Source organism: Octopus bimaculoides, chromosome 11 (genome assembly GCF_046866305.1).
Source record: "Octopus bimaculoides isolate indiv1 chromosome 11, ASM4686630v1, whole genome shotgun sequence".
NCBI lineage: Eukaryota > Metazoa > Mollusca > Cephalopoda > Octopoda > Octopodidae > Octopus > Octopus bimaculoides.
In genome coordinates this window covers 7,070,002-7,086,111 of record NC_142938.1, presented here as the reverse complement: position 1 = coordinate 7,086,111, position 16,110 = coordinate 7,070,002, and the positions used below count along the sequence as shown (strand labels likewise).

Below are 16,110 nucleotides of genomic sequence, written 5' to 3'. Positions count from 1 at the left end.
ATTGGGTTGAGGAATAATTCATGAGCATGTTTTTGAAATTTATTTTAAACAAAAAAACTGCAACAGATTAATCAGTAATATACTCTCCATTGTTGTTTACGATTTCCTCCCATTGTTCAATAAGTTTTACGATGCCCTGACAATAGAAATCTGGTCTTGACTCAAAGCATTCGTCCAACCAAGCCCTTAATTCCACATCATTATTGAACAATACACTGCACAAAGCATTCAAATGTGGTCAAAAGAGATGAAAATCTGACAATTTTGAGTATGGAGGATGAGGCAGCACTTCCCATTCAAGTTTTTGAATCGTGGCTTTGGTTATATTGGCGATGTGAGGAGAGGCATTGTCGTGTTGCAGATGAATGCCATTTCACCTATTCAGTCTTTTTTTGCTGAAATGCTTCATTGATGTTGAACGTAGAGCTCCACATTGAGTGTTTGGGTTGTGCTCAAGCAGTTCGTAAAGAATTATGCCTTCCCAGTCCCACCATACACACAACATGGTCTTTCAAGGATGATGGTCTTGTTTTGCTCACAGAGTCGCTTGTTTGTCAGGGCTGAGCCATTCTTTTCGCTGCTTCATATTGACTTAAAGGCACCGTTTTTCATTGCCAGTGATAATGTGTTAAAGAGAACGCTGTTTGTGTGTTGAGTGATATTGAGTGAGCAAACATGCTTGTTTTCTGTGAATGAGTTATTTTTGTATGTGTGTGTGTGTGTGTGTGCATATAGTTGTATATTTAATATATTCTAAATAATTGTTTTAAACATTTTTTTATATTTTTTTTAGCGATCAATGGTACAAATTGTTAATTACTGTAAGTACCATTTAAGTTCTTTTTTATTCATCTTAAGAAAGCATCTTGTATAGACGTATAGTGCTAAAATACATAGAAGAATATCAGTAGCAGATGAAAATTGGATTTAGCAATTCCATTGCTGGATGATTTTTGTCTACTACTGGTATTCCTCTGTATTTTTTAGCATTATTTGTCTATTTGGGAAGCTTTCTCGAGACAAATGCTGCAGTTATGTGACTTTCTTCAGTATATCCATTTTGAATATATTATCCAGAATACTATTTTGAAATAAATATGCAAGTCATTGTCTCTTTCTAATTAAGATTCTTTCTCCTTGTCTTCATTGCTTTCAACATGAATCTATTAATTAGTTTCATAGGATACAAATTCCTACCAAGGAATAGACTTATGGGTTTCTAGTCATTTGTGAAGTATATATTAATGGACACTTTGTAAAGTTTGTTATAATGAATATTTCATATAGTTTATTTTTGTGTTTCTTTATTGTTTTTTTTTGTTTTGTTTTTTCTATTTAGCTGATTTATCTTTTTATTTTTCAGTAGAAGGAAAAGACACTAACTTGACAGTTGAAAACTTCAACTTTCTCCGCCGATCTATTTATAAACCGCCGTTTGAGATGGTGCGTACTGCTGGCAGCCACGGAGTCCGGCACAGAAACCCAGACGGTGAATTTTTATTTGATAAGAAAACTAGTAAGAAAATTCGAAAAGAATCTTATGGAAGTAATGATTCCATGACTATTGAAGACGATTCAGATGTGCAGCTTATAGAACGTCCTCCGTACAAGAAATTGTCACTGTCAGGTGGTAAAACAAACAACAAATTCTCCAAATTGAAATCCAAATCAAGTCCTGCAAAACGTCAAGCGGAGAATAGTAATTCCAGTGAGGTAACTCCAAAGCGAATAAAATCTGTTGCTCGGAAAAGTACAACTCTAATTTCTAAATCAATGTTGTAAGTATTTTTATTTATTTCCTGTAGTTTTTCCAACAATTTCTTCACAACTCTTAAATTCTTTCTCTATTTGTAGTTTAGAATTCATGTAAAGGTGCAGGCATGACTGTGTGGTTAAGATGCTTGCTTTGTAACCACATGATTCTGGGTTTAGTCCCACTGCACATCACCTTGGGCAAGTGTCTTCTACTATAGCCCCATGCCAGCACATACCTTGTGAGTAAATTCAGTAGTTGGAAACTGTAAAAGCCCATCATATATATATATATGTATGTGCCTTTGTCTGTCTGTCTCTCCCCCTACCACTTGGCAACCAGTGTTGGTTTGTTTACATTCCCGTAATTTAAATAGTTCAGCAAAATTGGCCAATAGAATAGAATAAGTACCAAACTCAAAAATAAGTGTGGGGTTGATTTCTTGGAGTGAAACCTTTCCAAGTGGTGCTCCAGCATGGCCACAGCCCAGTGATTGAAACAAAGAGTTTTCAATAATTTGCATTGAATGATATTTTTTTCACAAATATTAATTTAGATTTCAGTGCTTTTCTAAATCTACTTAAATGGCTAAACCAAAAACAATCTCAGCAGCTTGCTTCATTGTATGTTCAATCTGTTGTGACCACTGTAAATCACAATTTGTTAAATGTTTCAATTTATATTTATTGCAGAGTTAATATGAACAAAAGAAATGCTTTTCAACCATGTTCCCTCAACTGTCCAGGCCTTACAGGCATTCCTCCTCAACTGCATTGTGATATATGCATGTGTCTATTTCATAATTCATGTGTAAACCTGAAAGAAGATGATGTTCCCCAAAATTTCAAATGCAAAGTAAGCACTTTTAAAATTATATCAATCTTATTATTAACCCGTTGCCAGTCGAAAACACTTTCATAAGTTTGTCCTAAATGTCTGGTTTTCAGACTTTTAGTTAATCCTTATAATAATAATAATAATGAAATTACTGTGTCTGGTGCTCAGGTGCACTACAGCTCATCAAAGGTTCATGTACATCATCATCATCGTTTAACGTCCGCTTGCCATGCTAGCATGGGTTGGACAATTTGACTGAGGACTGGTGAACCAGATGGCTACACCAGGCTCCAATCTGATTTGGCAGAGTTTCTACAGCTGGATGCCCTTTGTACATAGAATTATGTACAAAAGTCAAGTGAACAGTGTATGAATCATGATATACATGTGTGCATGCGTGTTTCATACTTTCTGAGTAATATAAAGTTTTCGTTTCATAAGTCCCAAATTACTGTGGTATTTTTTTTTTAAATTGGGAATGTGTATGATATGATACATTGACACCGGACAAGTAAGTCGTGTGTGTCATGCGATACACAAGACAGACAAATCTTCTCTTCTTTCCATTTACAAATATGTTTTTTGTTTCTTAAAACTAAATTGACTTTGAATTATACTCTTTGTTAGATGATTAGATTAATTATTACCTCTAATTTTGATTAATTTCAGAACTGTGAAATGGATCTTGGTGATTGGATTCCCCCAGTTGAGACCACTGCATCTAATAGTTTGTCTGGTAATAGAACATCCAAGACACATCATTCTTCATGGAATAATGAAAAGGGAAGAAAATCTACCATGCCATCTGTGATTCAGATTTCTAAAGATACAAACTTTTTATCTCAAGCATCCAAATCTGATTCTCAACTGTTAAAAAGTGCTTCAAATGGATCCCCTAGATATGTTGTCATGAACATTGTAAAATCCAGCGATTCCTTATCGTCTGACCCTTCACAATCTTATCATATAAAAGACTTGCAATCTACTTCAGACATCCCAGATTGCAAGTCTCAAATCCAAGCTTCACTCAATACATTGCAAGCGTCCGTAAGTCCTCGTTTGAAATCAAATAAATCTAATAACTCATTAAACGCATCAAAGACTCTGTCTCACTCTTCACCACCTTTACCTCATCCAGTTCCTTCTTCAGTGTTGAAAGACACCAGCAGTATTTCTGAAACTACAGCACCCAACACTTTCACAGTTACAAACACTCCCTCTACAAGTGCTTCTCTCAATACACTCATTCAAACCACAAAAGACTTGAATGTTACTACCTCATCATCATCATCACCATCTGATTGTCCTGTAAATGTTTCATCCCCTAAATCCCTTACTTCCACTCACTCACAACCTAATATATCATCAGCCAACATTAAACTGGAAGTTCCATCTTCATCTCCGAGTAGTTCTAGTAATGTCAGTGATAGTGAAGCTGGCAAAGACAATTACCCACGCTCGGGCCAGCTTCTTACATTACCATTAGCAGTAGCAAAGCGTTTAGATTCCTCCCTTCCTCTTGCATTACGCATTAATAACATGCAACTCTTTATCCCCCCATCTCGTTGCATAAACACCCCTGAAGGGTTAAAGGTTTTTCTGCCCCCCAAGACATTTTCTGTACCTAGTGGCTCCACAACCACAATGAATATAACCTTTTCATCGGGTACTGTGTCTGGTGATAGTACCAAAGATTACTCTGTGTCTCTCTCGGAGAAGAACAAAGGAAGCGAAAGCAATCAAGCTGTAGATAAAAGTAAAACCTTGGAATCTGCAAAAACAATCAGCAAAATTCAAAAATGCAGAAACAAATTCAACAACTACCTGTGTCCTTTCAAAAAATTATATTCTGGCTACTCTAGTATGCTGCAGATATTTCACTATTTAAGTGCAGGAGATCTTGTCAGGTGAGTTTCTGAATAAATTTATTCTGAAATGTTTTAAACACGAGACATTTTATTGAAACAGTTGTGTGTATGTGAGAGAAGAGGGGTGAAGAAGACTAACAAGCCAAAACTTCGAAGTCACTATTCACCCACTTCTTGTAGAAATTTAATAAACATGTTCTCTACTAAAAAATATTGAGTAGTTCTTCAGTTTAATGTGAAATTGTTTTTATATATGTCACAAAAACAAACACATCTATATATATATATATATATATATATGTATATATATATATATATATATATATATATATATGCACACATACATATATATACACAAACACACACACACAACTACATATTATATGCATACATATAATCTCCAAAGAAACAAAGATTTGTAGATGCACATGATACATAAGAACTAATGTTATTGATTTTTTTTTTATTACCATATTCTGAATAGTATAAACCATATCTATTGCATTGTTCAACTTAACTGGTGTATAATGAATTGCCAGATTCTAAATGCCGGATGTTCAAATCATAAAAATCCCAGTGCTAAGAGCACCGTCTGAGCGTAATCATTGCCAGAGCAGCTGTCTGGCTTCCTTGCCAGTGGCACGTAAATAGCACCATTTGAGCGTGATCGTTACCAGCGTCGCCTTACTGGCACGTGAAAAAACATTCAAACTAGATTGTTGCCAGTGCCGCTGGACTGGCTCCTGTGCAGGTGGCACGTAAAATACACCATTTTGAGTGTGGCCATTGCCAGTACTGTCTGACTGGCCTTCATGCCAGTGGCACATAAAAGCACCCACTACACTCTAGGAGTGGTTGGCGTTAGGAAGGGTATCCAGCTGTAGAAACTCTGCCAAATCAGATTGGATCCTGGTGTAGCCATCTGGTTCGCCAGTCCTCAGTCAAATCGTCCAACCCATGCTAGCATGGAAGGCGGATGTTAAACGATGATGATAATGATGTAAAATAAAATTTCAAATTAAAAAAATGCAATCTTTTCTTCACTTTTAGAGTGGTTTTATAAGAGTTGTCATAAATATTTATATTCCTGTGACTGAAAGAAGCCTGTCGTGTGTGTGTGTGTGTGTGTGTGTAACTCCTTGCTTTGACATCAGAGGATAGTTGTAAATGAATATATGCGCAGGAGTAGCTGTGTGGTAAGTAGCTTGCTTACCAACCACATGGTTCTGGGTTCAGTCCCACTGCATGGTACCTTGGGCAAGTGTCTTCTACTAGAGCCTCAGGCCGACCAAAGCCTTGTGAGTGGATTTAGTGGACGGAAACTGAAAGAAGCCCGTTGCATATATATATATATATAGTGAAGGCGCTATCTGGGATGTCTGAAGTAGATTGCAAGTCTTTTATATGATAAGATTGTGAAGGTTCAGACGATAAGGAATCACTGGATTTTACAATGTTCGGACGGACGGACGGATGGATGTTTTTTCTAAGGTTATGTAAATGTTATTGGATCTAGTTTCCTTGATTTAAATAGCCTTTACTTCCTTATTCTTTCCAACAGATGCTCATTGGTATGTAAATCATGGCACCAACTTGCGACTCAGCCTTCTCTGGTAAGTTTAATAAATTATTCATTCATACTTAACTGTATATTTTGAAATAAATTATTAAAGTACTAATTTAGTATTTGGAGTTGATATTTATATAGTAATACACCATATTCTAATTTAAGCTGGCACAAGTGTCTTCTACTATAGCCTCAGGCTGATGAAAGCCTTGTGAGTGGATTTGGTAGACGGAAACTGAAAGAAGTCCGTCATATATATGACGTCCCTTTGTTTAACAGTCATTTTCATAGCATTCTTCAATGGCCAGATAACTGAAGAGATGGCGGCGTGGGTTTCCGCGCCGGTATCTGAAACTCGGAGTTTTATCATGGCTACTGAATAATTGTCACATATTATTTACAGATAAATTCCTCTATTTACATAATATCGAGGTCTCTTTCTTTTATTGTCTTACCTTTTCTATCTATCTATCTATCTATCTTTCTATATATATATATATATATATATATATATATATATATATATATGTGTGTGTTTGTATGTCTGTATTTGTTCCCCCACCATCATTTGACAACTAATGTTGGTGTGTTTATGTCCCTGTAACAAAAGGCGACCAATAGAATAAGTATCAGGTATACTAAGAATAAGTCCTGGGGTCAGTTTGTTCGACTAAAGGCAGTACTCCAGCATGGCCACAGTCAAATTGACTGAAGCAGATAAAAGAATATAAACCATGCCAAACTAAACAATGGAGCCTAGTGCAGCTCTCAGCCCATTCAACCCATGTAAGCATGGGAAATGAATGTTAAATGATGATAGTGATGATGTAGATAGGCACAGTTGTGGCTGTGTAGTTTCAAAGTTTGCTTCTCAACCAGACAGTTTTGGGTTCTTTCCCACTGTATGGCTCTTTATGCAAATGTCTTCTATAGCTTTGGGTCAACCAAAGTTTCGTGATTGGAAGATGGAAGCTGAAAGAAGCCCAGTGTGTGTGTGAGAGAGAGTGAGCGTGTTTGTGCCTTCTTGTTTTGACATTACATGATAGCTGTAAATGAGTACCACTGTCATGCAAGCAGAGTCATTTATTTCCAATGTCCTGTGAAAAAATTTCTGGCCATGGGGAAATATCACCTTGCATGGGAACAGGTGAAGGTTGGTGTCAGCAAGGCTATCCAACCATAGAAAATATGCCTCTTTGGCAAACATGTAAAAGTGGACGTTAAAATGATGGTGGTAATATTGGAAGGAACAATGCTTTGTTTCCTAAGCTAGAAATAATATTAATCACTTAATTTGTTAATGCCTAATATTTTCCTTCACTTCGATTTTTGTCCTAATGACCTCTTGAAATTTGTGGCTACCATGATTTGCTATTTTTGTTCTGTGTATCTATGCATGCTCTCATTCACATGTATACTCACATTGCTGATCCTTGTTATTTTTATTTCAGTGGAAAGCCATTCATTTGAATAATACAAGAATTTCTAATTGGACTTTGGCTACAAAATATTTTAACAAATATACTGTTGAAGAATTAGTAAGTGTCAAAACTTACTCGTAGTTTATATTTAACCTTTTTTTAGACTAACCCACCAGAAACTGCTCCTATTTTTGTGATACAAATTCCGTTTTAAAGTAATCTAAATTAGAACCTATCAGAATTTCTTCTTGATTTATGTTTGAAACACCAGTTTAATTATGACATATATTTGAATAATTCTTCATTTTCAAAATTAATTTAAGCCAAGACTGTGTATTTCAACTGAAGTATGGTAACGAATGGGTTACAACTAATAAAATAAAATACTTTAAATTTTGTTTTGTGTTACTTTTAAGAACGTTGTCTTACTTTTAGAAATGTGAAGTGGCATTATAAATTTCTGTTCTACTGTTGTAGAGTCTACGAGGAATGAAGTTAGGAGATGATTGGAATCGCATTTGGCACCAACTAACTCCTGTTCTAGATCAACTGACAACACTAAAACGAATCTACTTTGATCAAGTACCTGCTCTTATGTTGTATACAGTCTGTGAGAAGCTCCCCAATTTGCAAGAGTTGACTGCTAAAAGAATAAGTGATATCAGCAATGAACAACAATGGTACATGTTATTTTGTGCTATTTCTTGTAAATTCACTAATTCACTATTTTCAGTCTTTTTGCATTACTTGTATTGTCACATGATTATCCAAAACAATACTACACATGACAAATAATTTCATAACAACAAATTGAAATTTCTATTACTCCATTAATGATTTTAGCTGAATCCACATCTTTTTTTTCCTGTTCATTTTAACCGAAGAAGGTGATAGGATGCCTCACTGGTTATTCTTAATTAACGAGATCATCAAATTAACTTAGACAAGTACTGGTTACTCTTTTAGTTAATAAGCTTATATGGGATAGGAAGACATTATCCATGAGGGCTGCTGCTTCAATACCCTCGTTACTTGGTCTTAATTCTCTCATGATCCCTAGGACTCTTAAGACTGGAGCTTAACCCGGTTTCTATGGTGTATGAGGTTACAACACTCCCCTGGAATGGGATGCTGGTCTGTTGCAGGGTTAACTTCCTGGTTAATACTGGGACTCATTTACTTCTGTGTGAACTGAAACAATGCAAAATGAAGTATTTTGCTTGTGGATACCATGCACTGCCCAGGCCAGGAATTGAAACCACAACCTTATGATCTTCAGTGCATCTCTAATCACTAGCCTATATGCTTTTACTAACTATTATCATTAACTGCTTGAAATATATGAGTGACTCCAGGCAAAGTTCTGATGTTTGTTAACCAAATATGGTCATTAAACTACTTGAAAAAAAACGATTAATATAATAAATTGGATTCTAGAACATGATGCTATCTATGCTATATTTGTGGTGTAGCAAGTGTAAGGGAAAATATTCTTTTCTACTCTAGGCACAAGGCCCAAAATTTTTGGGGAGGGGACCAGTCGATTAGGAATTTGATATCTGAATTTTATTATGACATTCATTAATAACAGTAATATATTGAAATTTTTTATTCGTTTAGTTAATACATAATTCTATTGAGCAATCTCTTCTGGTATCATTCCATTTGATAGGACAACACCAACCAAGATTGATTTGACCAAATTTTGTAATGTAAAAATGTTGAAGAAACTACAGCTACGTGGCACGGGAGGTTTAGTTGCTTCTTTCCCATCTGGGATCTTTGAATTGATTAAATTAAAGCAACTTCGGCATCTTGTAAGTAAATTTCTTTTTTTTTTTTTTATTTCATATTAACTTTTTATTATATTTCATGGATTTAGATTGAGGCTTGTTTTAGTTGAACAGATTGACTCCAGCAAGTACATTTCATTTTTTCAAGTCCGGTACTGTTCTATCAGTCTCTTATGCTTAACTGCTGAGTTATGAGGATGTAAACAAACCAACATCGGTTGTTGAGCAGTAGTGGTGGAGGAGACAAACTAAGATAGATAGACAGACAGTTTTTGTCTACCATATTAACTCGCAAAACATTAGTCGCCTATATATATATTTTTTTTCTTTTTTCTTTACAGTCTATTACATCTTTGAAAGCCAGTGATCACGACTTTGATTACTTAGGAGAACTCCGTAACTTGAAAGTATTAGAGTTGGGGGAATGTATCAACTGGACATCTGAGGTAGGTAGTGCGTTACCAAAACCGATCCTAAACTTTAATCCAAAGTATCTTTATTCCTTTATTCTTTTACTTGTTTCAGTCAGTTGACTGTGGTCATGCTGAAGCACCACCTTTAGTTGAACAAATCAACCTCAGGACTTATTCTTTGTAAGCCTAGTACTTATTCTATTCTATTTTGCTGAACCGCTAAGTTCCGGGGAACGTAAACACACCAACATCAGCTGTATGATAATTTCAGTTTTGAAATGTTTAATGTTTTCTCTTAACACTCTTTCTGATAGTTGAGAACATCTATCTATCTATATATATATATATATATATATATGATCAGATTGGAGCCTGGTGCAGCCATCTGGCTCACTAGTCCCCAGTCAAACCGTCCAACCTATGCCAGCATGGTAAGCGGACATTAGACGATGATAATGATGATGATTTATATATATATATATATATATATATAGGAAAATGAAAAATAATAATAAGGCAGAATGCTAAACTGGAAGCATATTTTAATAAAGATTTCTAACCGGCTTTCATTGCATAGCAAATTTTCAAGAAGAAGGAGAATGAAAATGTTTTTTACAAAGAAGTACAAAATGAAGAAAATAATATATTAAAAAAATAATATATAAAAAAATAAACATACCAATACATTATATTGTCTTTGAGCTTTTGAAGTTCAATGGTAATTCATGTATATAATGGTTGGAAAAATAGGGATGCATGAGAATTGAGAGTTGTGTTAGGTTTAAAAAAAGGAGCTAAAAGTTCGTGTTAAGCAGGAAGTGTGGTGTCAAAACAGGAAGTGTGTGTAAGGGGAGACAAATCTCCAACTAAAAAGATTTGTCTCCCCTTACACACACTTCCTGCTTAACACAAACTTTTAGCTCCTTTTTTTAAACCTAACACAACTCTCAATTCTCACGCATCCTTATTTTTCCAACCATTATATACATGAATTACCATTGAACTTCAAAAGCTCAAAGACAATATAATGTATTGGTATGTTTATTTTTTTATATATTATTTTTTTAATATATTATTTTCTTCATTTTGTACTTCTTTGTAAAAAACATTTTCATTCTCTCTCTTCTTGAAAATTTGCTATGCAATGAAAGCCGGTTAGAAATCTTTATTAAAATATGCTTCCAGTTTAGCATTCTGCCTTATTATTATTTTTCATTTTCCTATTATTTCTCCACGTGCGGTTAACACAACCCCACTATTTACTGACTTATATATATATATATATATATATATATATATATATATATATATATATATATATATATACCGGAGTAAGCACATGAAATGTGCAACAAGGTGGAAAAAAGAGTACTCAAATACCAGAGGTAGAGTAATATGCTTTATTTAAAAGCAGCTGCTTTTAAATAAAGTATATCTATATATATGCATATACACACACATAGTGATTTAAGGCCTACACTATTTGATGTCCTTTTGTCCTTTTTTTGTTTATAAATGATAAGGTGTGATTTGAAGGAGACTTAGCTGCTATTTCTAACAAGTTGTTGAAATCACTTTACAACTCGTACTTGCTTAGATGATGATCTCAGTGTTAGGGTTTGAACTTGTGGCATTAATAAAATTTTAACTTTTAATAAATCTATGGACACAAATACCTGAGAGGTCAATATCAAAATCTAACTTATCTCCACTCAACCAATGATGTTTTTTTACTGATGAAATCTCTTTTGCAAATATCAAATTTTATCCTCTGTTCAATGGATTCTATTCACTTCTTTTTTATAGACATATTTCCAGTTAGGTAAACTTGTGAATCTTGAAAGACTTCATCTTGAACTTGGTGGTAATTTAAATGATGTCAGCTTGGCAAAGGCATTGGGCAACTTAAAATGGTGAGTAGCATTTATTGTACTTCATTCAGAATTATATTAAATATATTTATCATCATCATCATCATAATGTCCACTTTTCTATGCTTGCACGCATCAAACAGAATTTGTTGAAGCATATTTTCTATGGCTGGATGCCCTTCCTGTTGCCAACCCTGACTTGTTTCCAAGTAAGGTAATATTTCCCTATAACTGGACATGTTTTTCACTGGAGAACTGGACAACATAGCTTATATGATGATGATGATGATGCTTTTACAACAATCACATAAAATCAATACAAGAGAACAGACACACACACACACAAATATGATGGGCTTCTTTCAGTTTCTGTCTACCAAATCCATTCACAAGGCTTTGGTTGTTCTGAGGATATAGCAGAAAACACTTCCTCAAGGGTACCATTCAGTGAACTCCACATGATTGGGAAAACCAATTTTTTAGTTTTTTTTAATCGTGGAAACTGAAAGAAGCCCTTCATGTATGTATGTGTACCCAGTCCAGTATATATGTACTGACATCACATGATATTTGTAAATGAGCATCATTGTCATACAAGCAATATTGTTTGTTTCCAGCATTCTGTGGGAAATATATTTCTGGCCCTTTGGAATATTGGCTTGCCTGAAATCAAGTGAGGTTTGGTGATAGGAATGGCATTTGGCCATAGAAAATCTGCCCTCAACAAATTCCATCAGACCCATGCAAGCATAGAAAAGTGGATGATGATATGATATTAGTTAAACATAGGCCAGAATTTAAACTGATATACAATGAAAAAGAAAATTGCTCATTATTTAATATAATCATGATATCAACAAATTAGTTACAGGCAGACACATAATTAGGAGATAGAAGAATTATAATTGTGTGTCTTTACTGTATTCAGTCATTAAAACAAGGTTTTTAATGAGTGATTTTGATTCTTGTGATGCGGGACCATGTTATTTATAAATAGTACATTGGTTACTTGCATTCAATATTTAAAAAAAAAGAGGCCTAGTTTTGTGGGTGGGTGGGTTTTAGTTGAAGGGACTCAAATACTTAACTGGATCACTTTTTGTTTTCTTTCAGTTTAAGAGAACTTGAACTAATGCTCTTTGTCATATCTGACAAATTGCACACTAAACTTAGTCCACTGACTAATCTTTCAAAATTGGTGATTTGGCCGGACACAACTCATCAGGTGAGAACATTAGGGCTCTCTATGTCTTTGCATCCTCTCTCTGTGTCTCCTCTCTATTTGTTTCCTCTCTCTCTTTCCGTTTCTCTCTCTCTCCCCCCTCAACAGGGGAGATTCACCACCTGCATGTTATACCTCCATTTATTTACCATAGGTCAGTGCTTGTTATTTGGCAGTGGACATTACATATTTAAAAACCTTGGTTCAGAACGATGCCGAGATTCCTTTAGTCAGTGAAGTTCATTGATTTCTTGCAAAAGGAAGGCAGAAACTCCCACCCCTCACCCCTGTACAAGAAGTGAATAAACATTACTGTATACTTGGAATAGATATAGTTTTAGGAATTTGCAATTTAAATTTGAGCTTTCAGTTCAGCTGAGTTGTACTAAAAACAATACTACTACTACTATTACTACTATTTTGTCTGTTGTTGTCAGTGATGACGAAGGACATCACATGGGAGAAGATGGCACAGTGTGTCCAGCTGTGGCCAATCAGTCCATTGATTGCTTGGAAGGCTCTGCTGTTGGTCAGACTCTGCTGGTCTGTTGGAACTGAAGGCAAGAAGTTGTCTCTGGACTTGTGCCAAAATTTGAAACTAATATTTTAAAGGGACTTTTGAATCACTCATTGTATGTGTGTGTGTGTGTATGTGTCTCTCTCTCTCTCTTTCTCTCTGTGCCTGTATTTTCATTTCATTTATTACATTTTTTTTATTTTGTCAGCCTGCCGTGATAAACAGCAACACATTTGCCTTGGTGACAAAACTTGTAAATCTGAAGTTTCTGGAATGGGGTATTGTCCGAAATAAGATCTGTGAAACACAAAATTTGACTGACACTGAAATGAATGCATTTGAAAACGTCTCTCAAAGTAACATGGAATTAATTCCTTTTCTCTCATTAGATGATCAAAATTTTTCCAACAAGACCAACTTGTCAAATGACATAAGCATAAGGCAATTAAATGACAAACTAAAAGCCATGCTACCAAAAACCAAAATATCCTTATTACAAAGTTCAGATGTTCTCGCTTCTGTAAACAAGTGAAAATAAGTTATTTCTGGTGATGTAAAAGCAATTAAGCCTTTGGACTTGTATGAATTATTTTCAACTTGATACCATTGTAATCATGATCTTCTGCATTTCTTCATATTTTCATTAATGCTGGTCTAAAAGCTCTTCAAGTGAAACCAAACCAGTAGATTACTGAAGAAGAACAACTAGAAAAACATAATTGAGATAAACAAGAATAAATCATCTCTGCATACCAACTGACTGACTATTGTTTTTCTGCTGTTTCTACCTACACAACACTAGTACACTCACTGCCTGTTGCACTCTTGACTTGTTTTGCAATGTTGATCATTATTTAGCTACATCTTATCAAGATATGCTGACCATATACTGAGTGTAAGCCTTCCCCTTTTGATGTTCTGTTGCTGTTTTTTCCAACACCAAGAAAGGGGCATCATATGTACCCATTAAGAGTAGATGCAAGTTCTTCCAGTATGCTGTCATTTGTGCTCTTTTCCTGCAAGCAGATACATAACATCTTTCTCCACAACTCAACAGATTACATTTTGCATCTTTCTCATGTATTAAATGTCCAGGCATGCACCTCTATATAAGTTATTCCATAGTTTTTGTTTTCAGACTCTAGGAATTTTCTTTTTTGTTATAAGTGTACAAGCAGAAATATCTATTAAACAGTTTCTATTATTGGTTTTAGTGGAACCTAATCATTTGAAATGAGAATATTCTTGTTTATTTGATTCTCACGAGGGAGTTTGATGTATTACTGGCTTGACATTTATTTTCATAGAATTGGCAGCTACTAATCGCAAACAATGTTCACTATGTCTGCAAAATCATTTCTCAACATTCTGGCTGATTAGTGCAGTGTCATTTACCTAATGAATATCATCCTTTAGGTTTATTGTCTGAAAGTCTTATCAACATAATATCAACATCATATAGAGGTTCCTGATCTAAATATTGAGAAGGGAAGGTGATGTGGTCTACCTTTGTTTAATTCCTTTTAATATTGACAATTCAACAGTATTGGTACCATATCTTTGCATGATATCTTTCTGGTACAAATACAATAGTTGGAACAGTGAGGTATGTATTAGAAAGCCCATTTTACTTATATCAAGCAACTGTGTGTGAGACTAACATAACAGATACTTTATGATAGTTTAAGAAGGCGAACAATGTTTTAGATTGTTTCAGTCACCTTCCCAAGAAGACATTGTATAGCATATACCTGCAGTACCTGTACCAAATCAAATCCAGTTTCTTTTAAGGAATCTTGAGATAATTTTTTTTATGCATTCTGGTGAACAGAATTACAAACCCACGATCTAAAATGTTAGACTTACAAGCCTCACTTCAATGTTCATGATATAATATACAGTACATATAAGCTGCTTCCCTATAAAACAGAAACAATTCAGCAGTTATCCATGTTTGATTTGCTTCAGGGATTAATAGAAATACCATCTTAATTAAGGACACTGCTTGTAAATATGGTATAAGTATTGGTTTGCTGAAGAGTGTTTCACTCTTTCCAATATTTCTGTTTATTGCTAATGAGTAAATGTTTTGCTTTGGGGGAAGAAAGAAATCTGGAAATATTTCAAATGTTTAAGCATTTCTTTAGCTTTGCAAACAAATGAATTCATCAAACCATTGACATTATATCTTTAGCCATACATGTTTATCATTTGGAGTTTAGTTATTTAGTTCGGTGATTGCTTATGCTGTTGTTTATTGAAACATTTTAACTCTTCACTGATCCATGATTTTCAAAAGATTTTTTTTTCTTCTTTACTATCATCCCAACTGTTTACTCAAAAGCTTCTTTGAAAGCATCAAGAATGACTGCTCGAATGTTCACTGGGGGTGTATTTCTTAAACTACATTTTCTAATAGGGTTCGAAAACAATTCTTCATTGCAATGTTGTTTTTGCTCCCTGATAGTATTCTTTTCCCCCTGAGTTGTTTCATGTCATGCCTGAGGAGCTTGTTTGTATTGATTTTGATTATGTATCTGTTGTAAGAAGTAGCAACAAGTGATCCCATATACTAAAGACTTTATTCAACGAACGACACTCGCAACTCAACGTTCTGCTTAAGTAAGAGAGTGGACTCGCCGACTACACAACACATCAACTTTTAAAGGAACATTAAATCACTGCATTCACCCTCCTTTAAAAAATAAAATAAAGGAAAAGAAAAACAATGAAATATGAAATTGTAAAATTAGTAAAAGTTAACAGCAATTGTATAACTTTAATCTGGAATTAGATTTTATGATTATACAATTTAACATAATAATAATAAAGTCACAAATCAAGTATT

General features: G+C 34.6%; 1 protein-coding gene across 1 annotated transcript in view; it reads left to right on the top strand.

Moving 5' to 3' along the window:
* LOC106877166 (uncharacterized) overlaps positions 1–16,110 on the top strand; it is a 25,841-nt gene extending 9,731 nt beyond the window's left edge. Inside the window, exons 5-16 of the mRNA XM_089359331.1 lie at positions 794–821; positions 1,364–1,778; positions 2,446–2,608; positions 3,260–4,497; positions 6,020–6,071; positions 7,477–7,563; positions 7,924–8,126; positions 9,119–9,263; positions 9,581–9,685; positions 11,459–11,565; positions 12,637–12,748; positions 13,471–16,110. Coding sequence (XP_089215457.1) covers positions 794–821; positions 1,364–1,778; positions 2,446–2,608; positions 3,260–4,497; positions 6,020–6,071; positions 7,477–7,563; positions 7,924–8,126; positions 9,119–9,263; positions 9,581–9,685; positions 11,459–11,565; positions 12,637–12,748; positions 13,471–13,794 — 2,979 coding nt within the window. The 3' untranslated portion in view covers positions 13,795–16,110. The remainder of the gene's footprint in view (positions 1–793; positions 822–1,363; positions 1,779–2,445; positions 2,609–3,259; positions 4,498–6,019; positions 6,072–7,476; positions 7,564–7,923; positions 8,127–9,118; positions 9,264–9,580; positions 9,686–11,458; positions 11,566–12,636; positions 12,749–13,470) is intronic.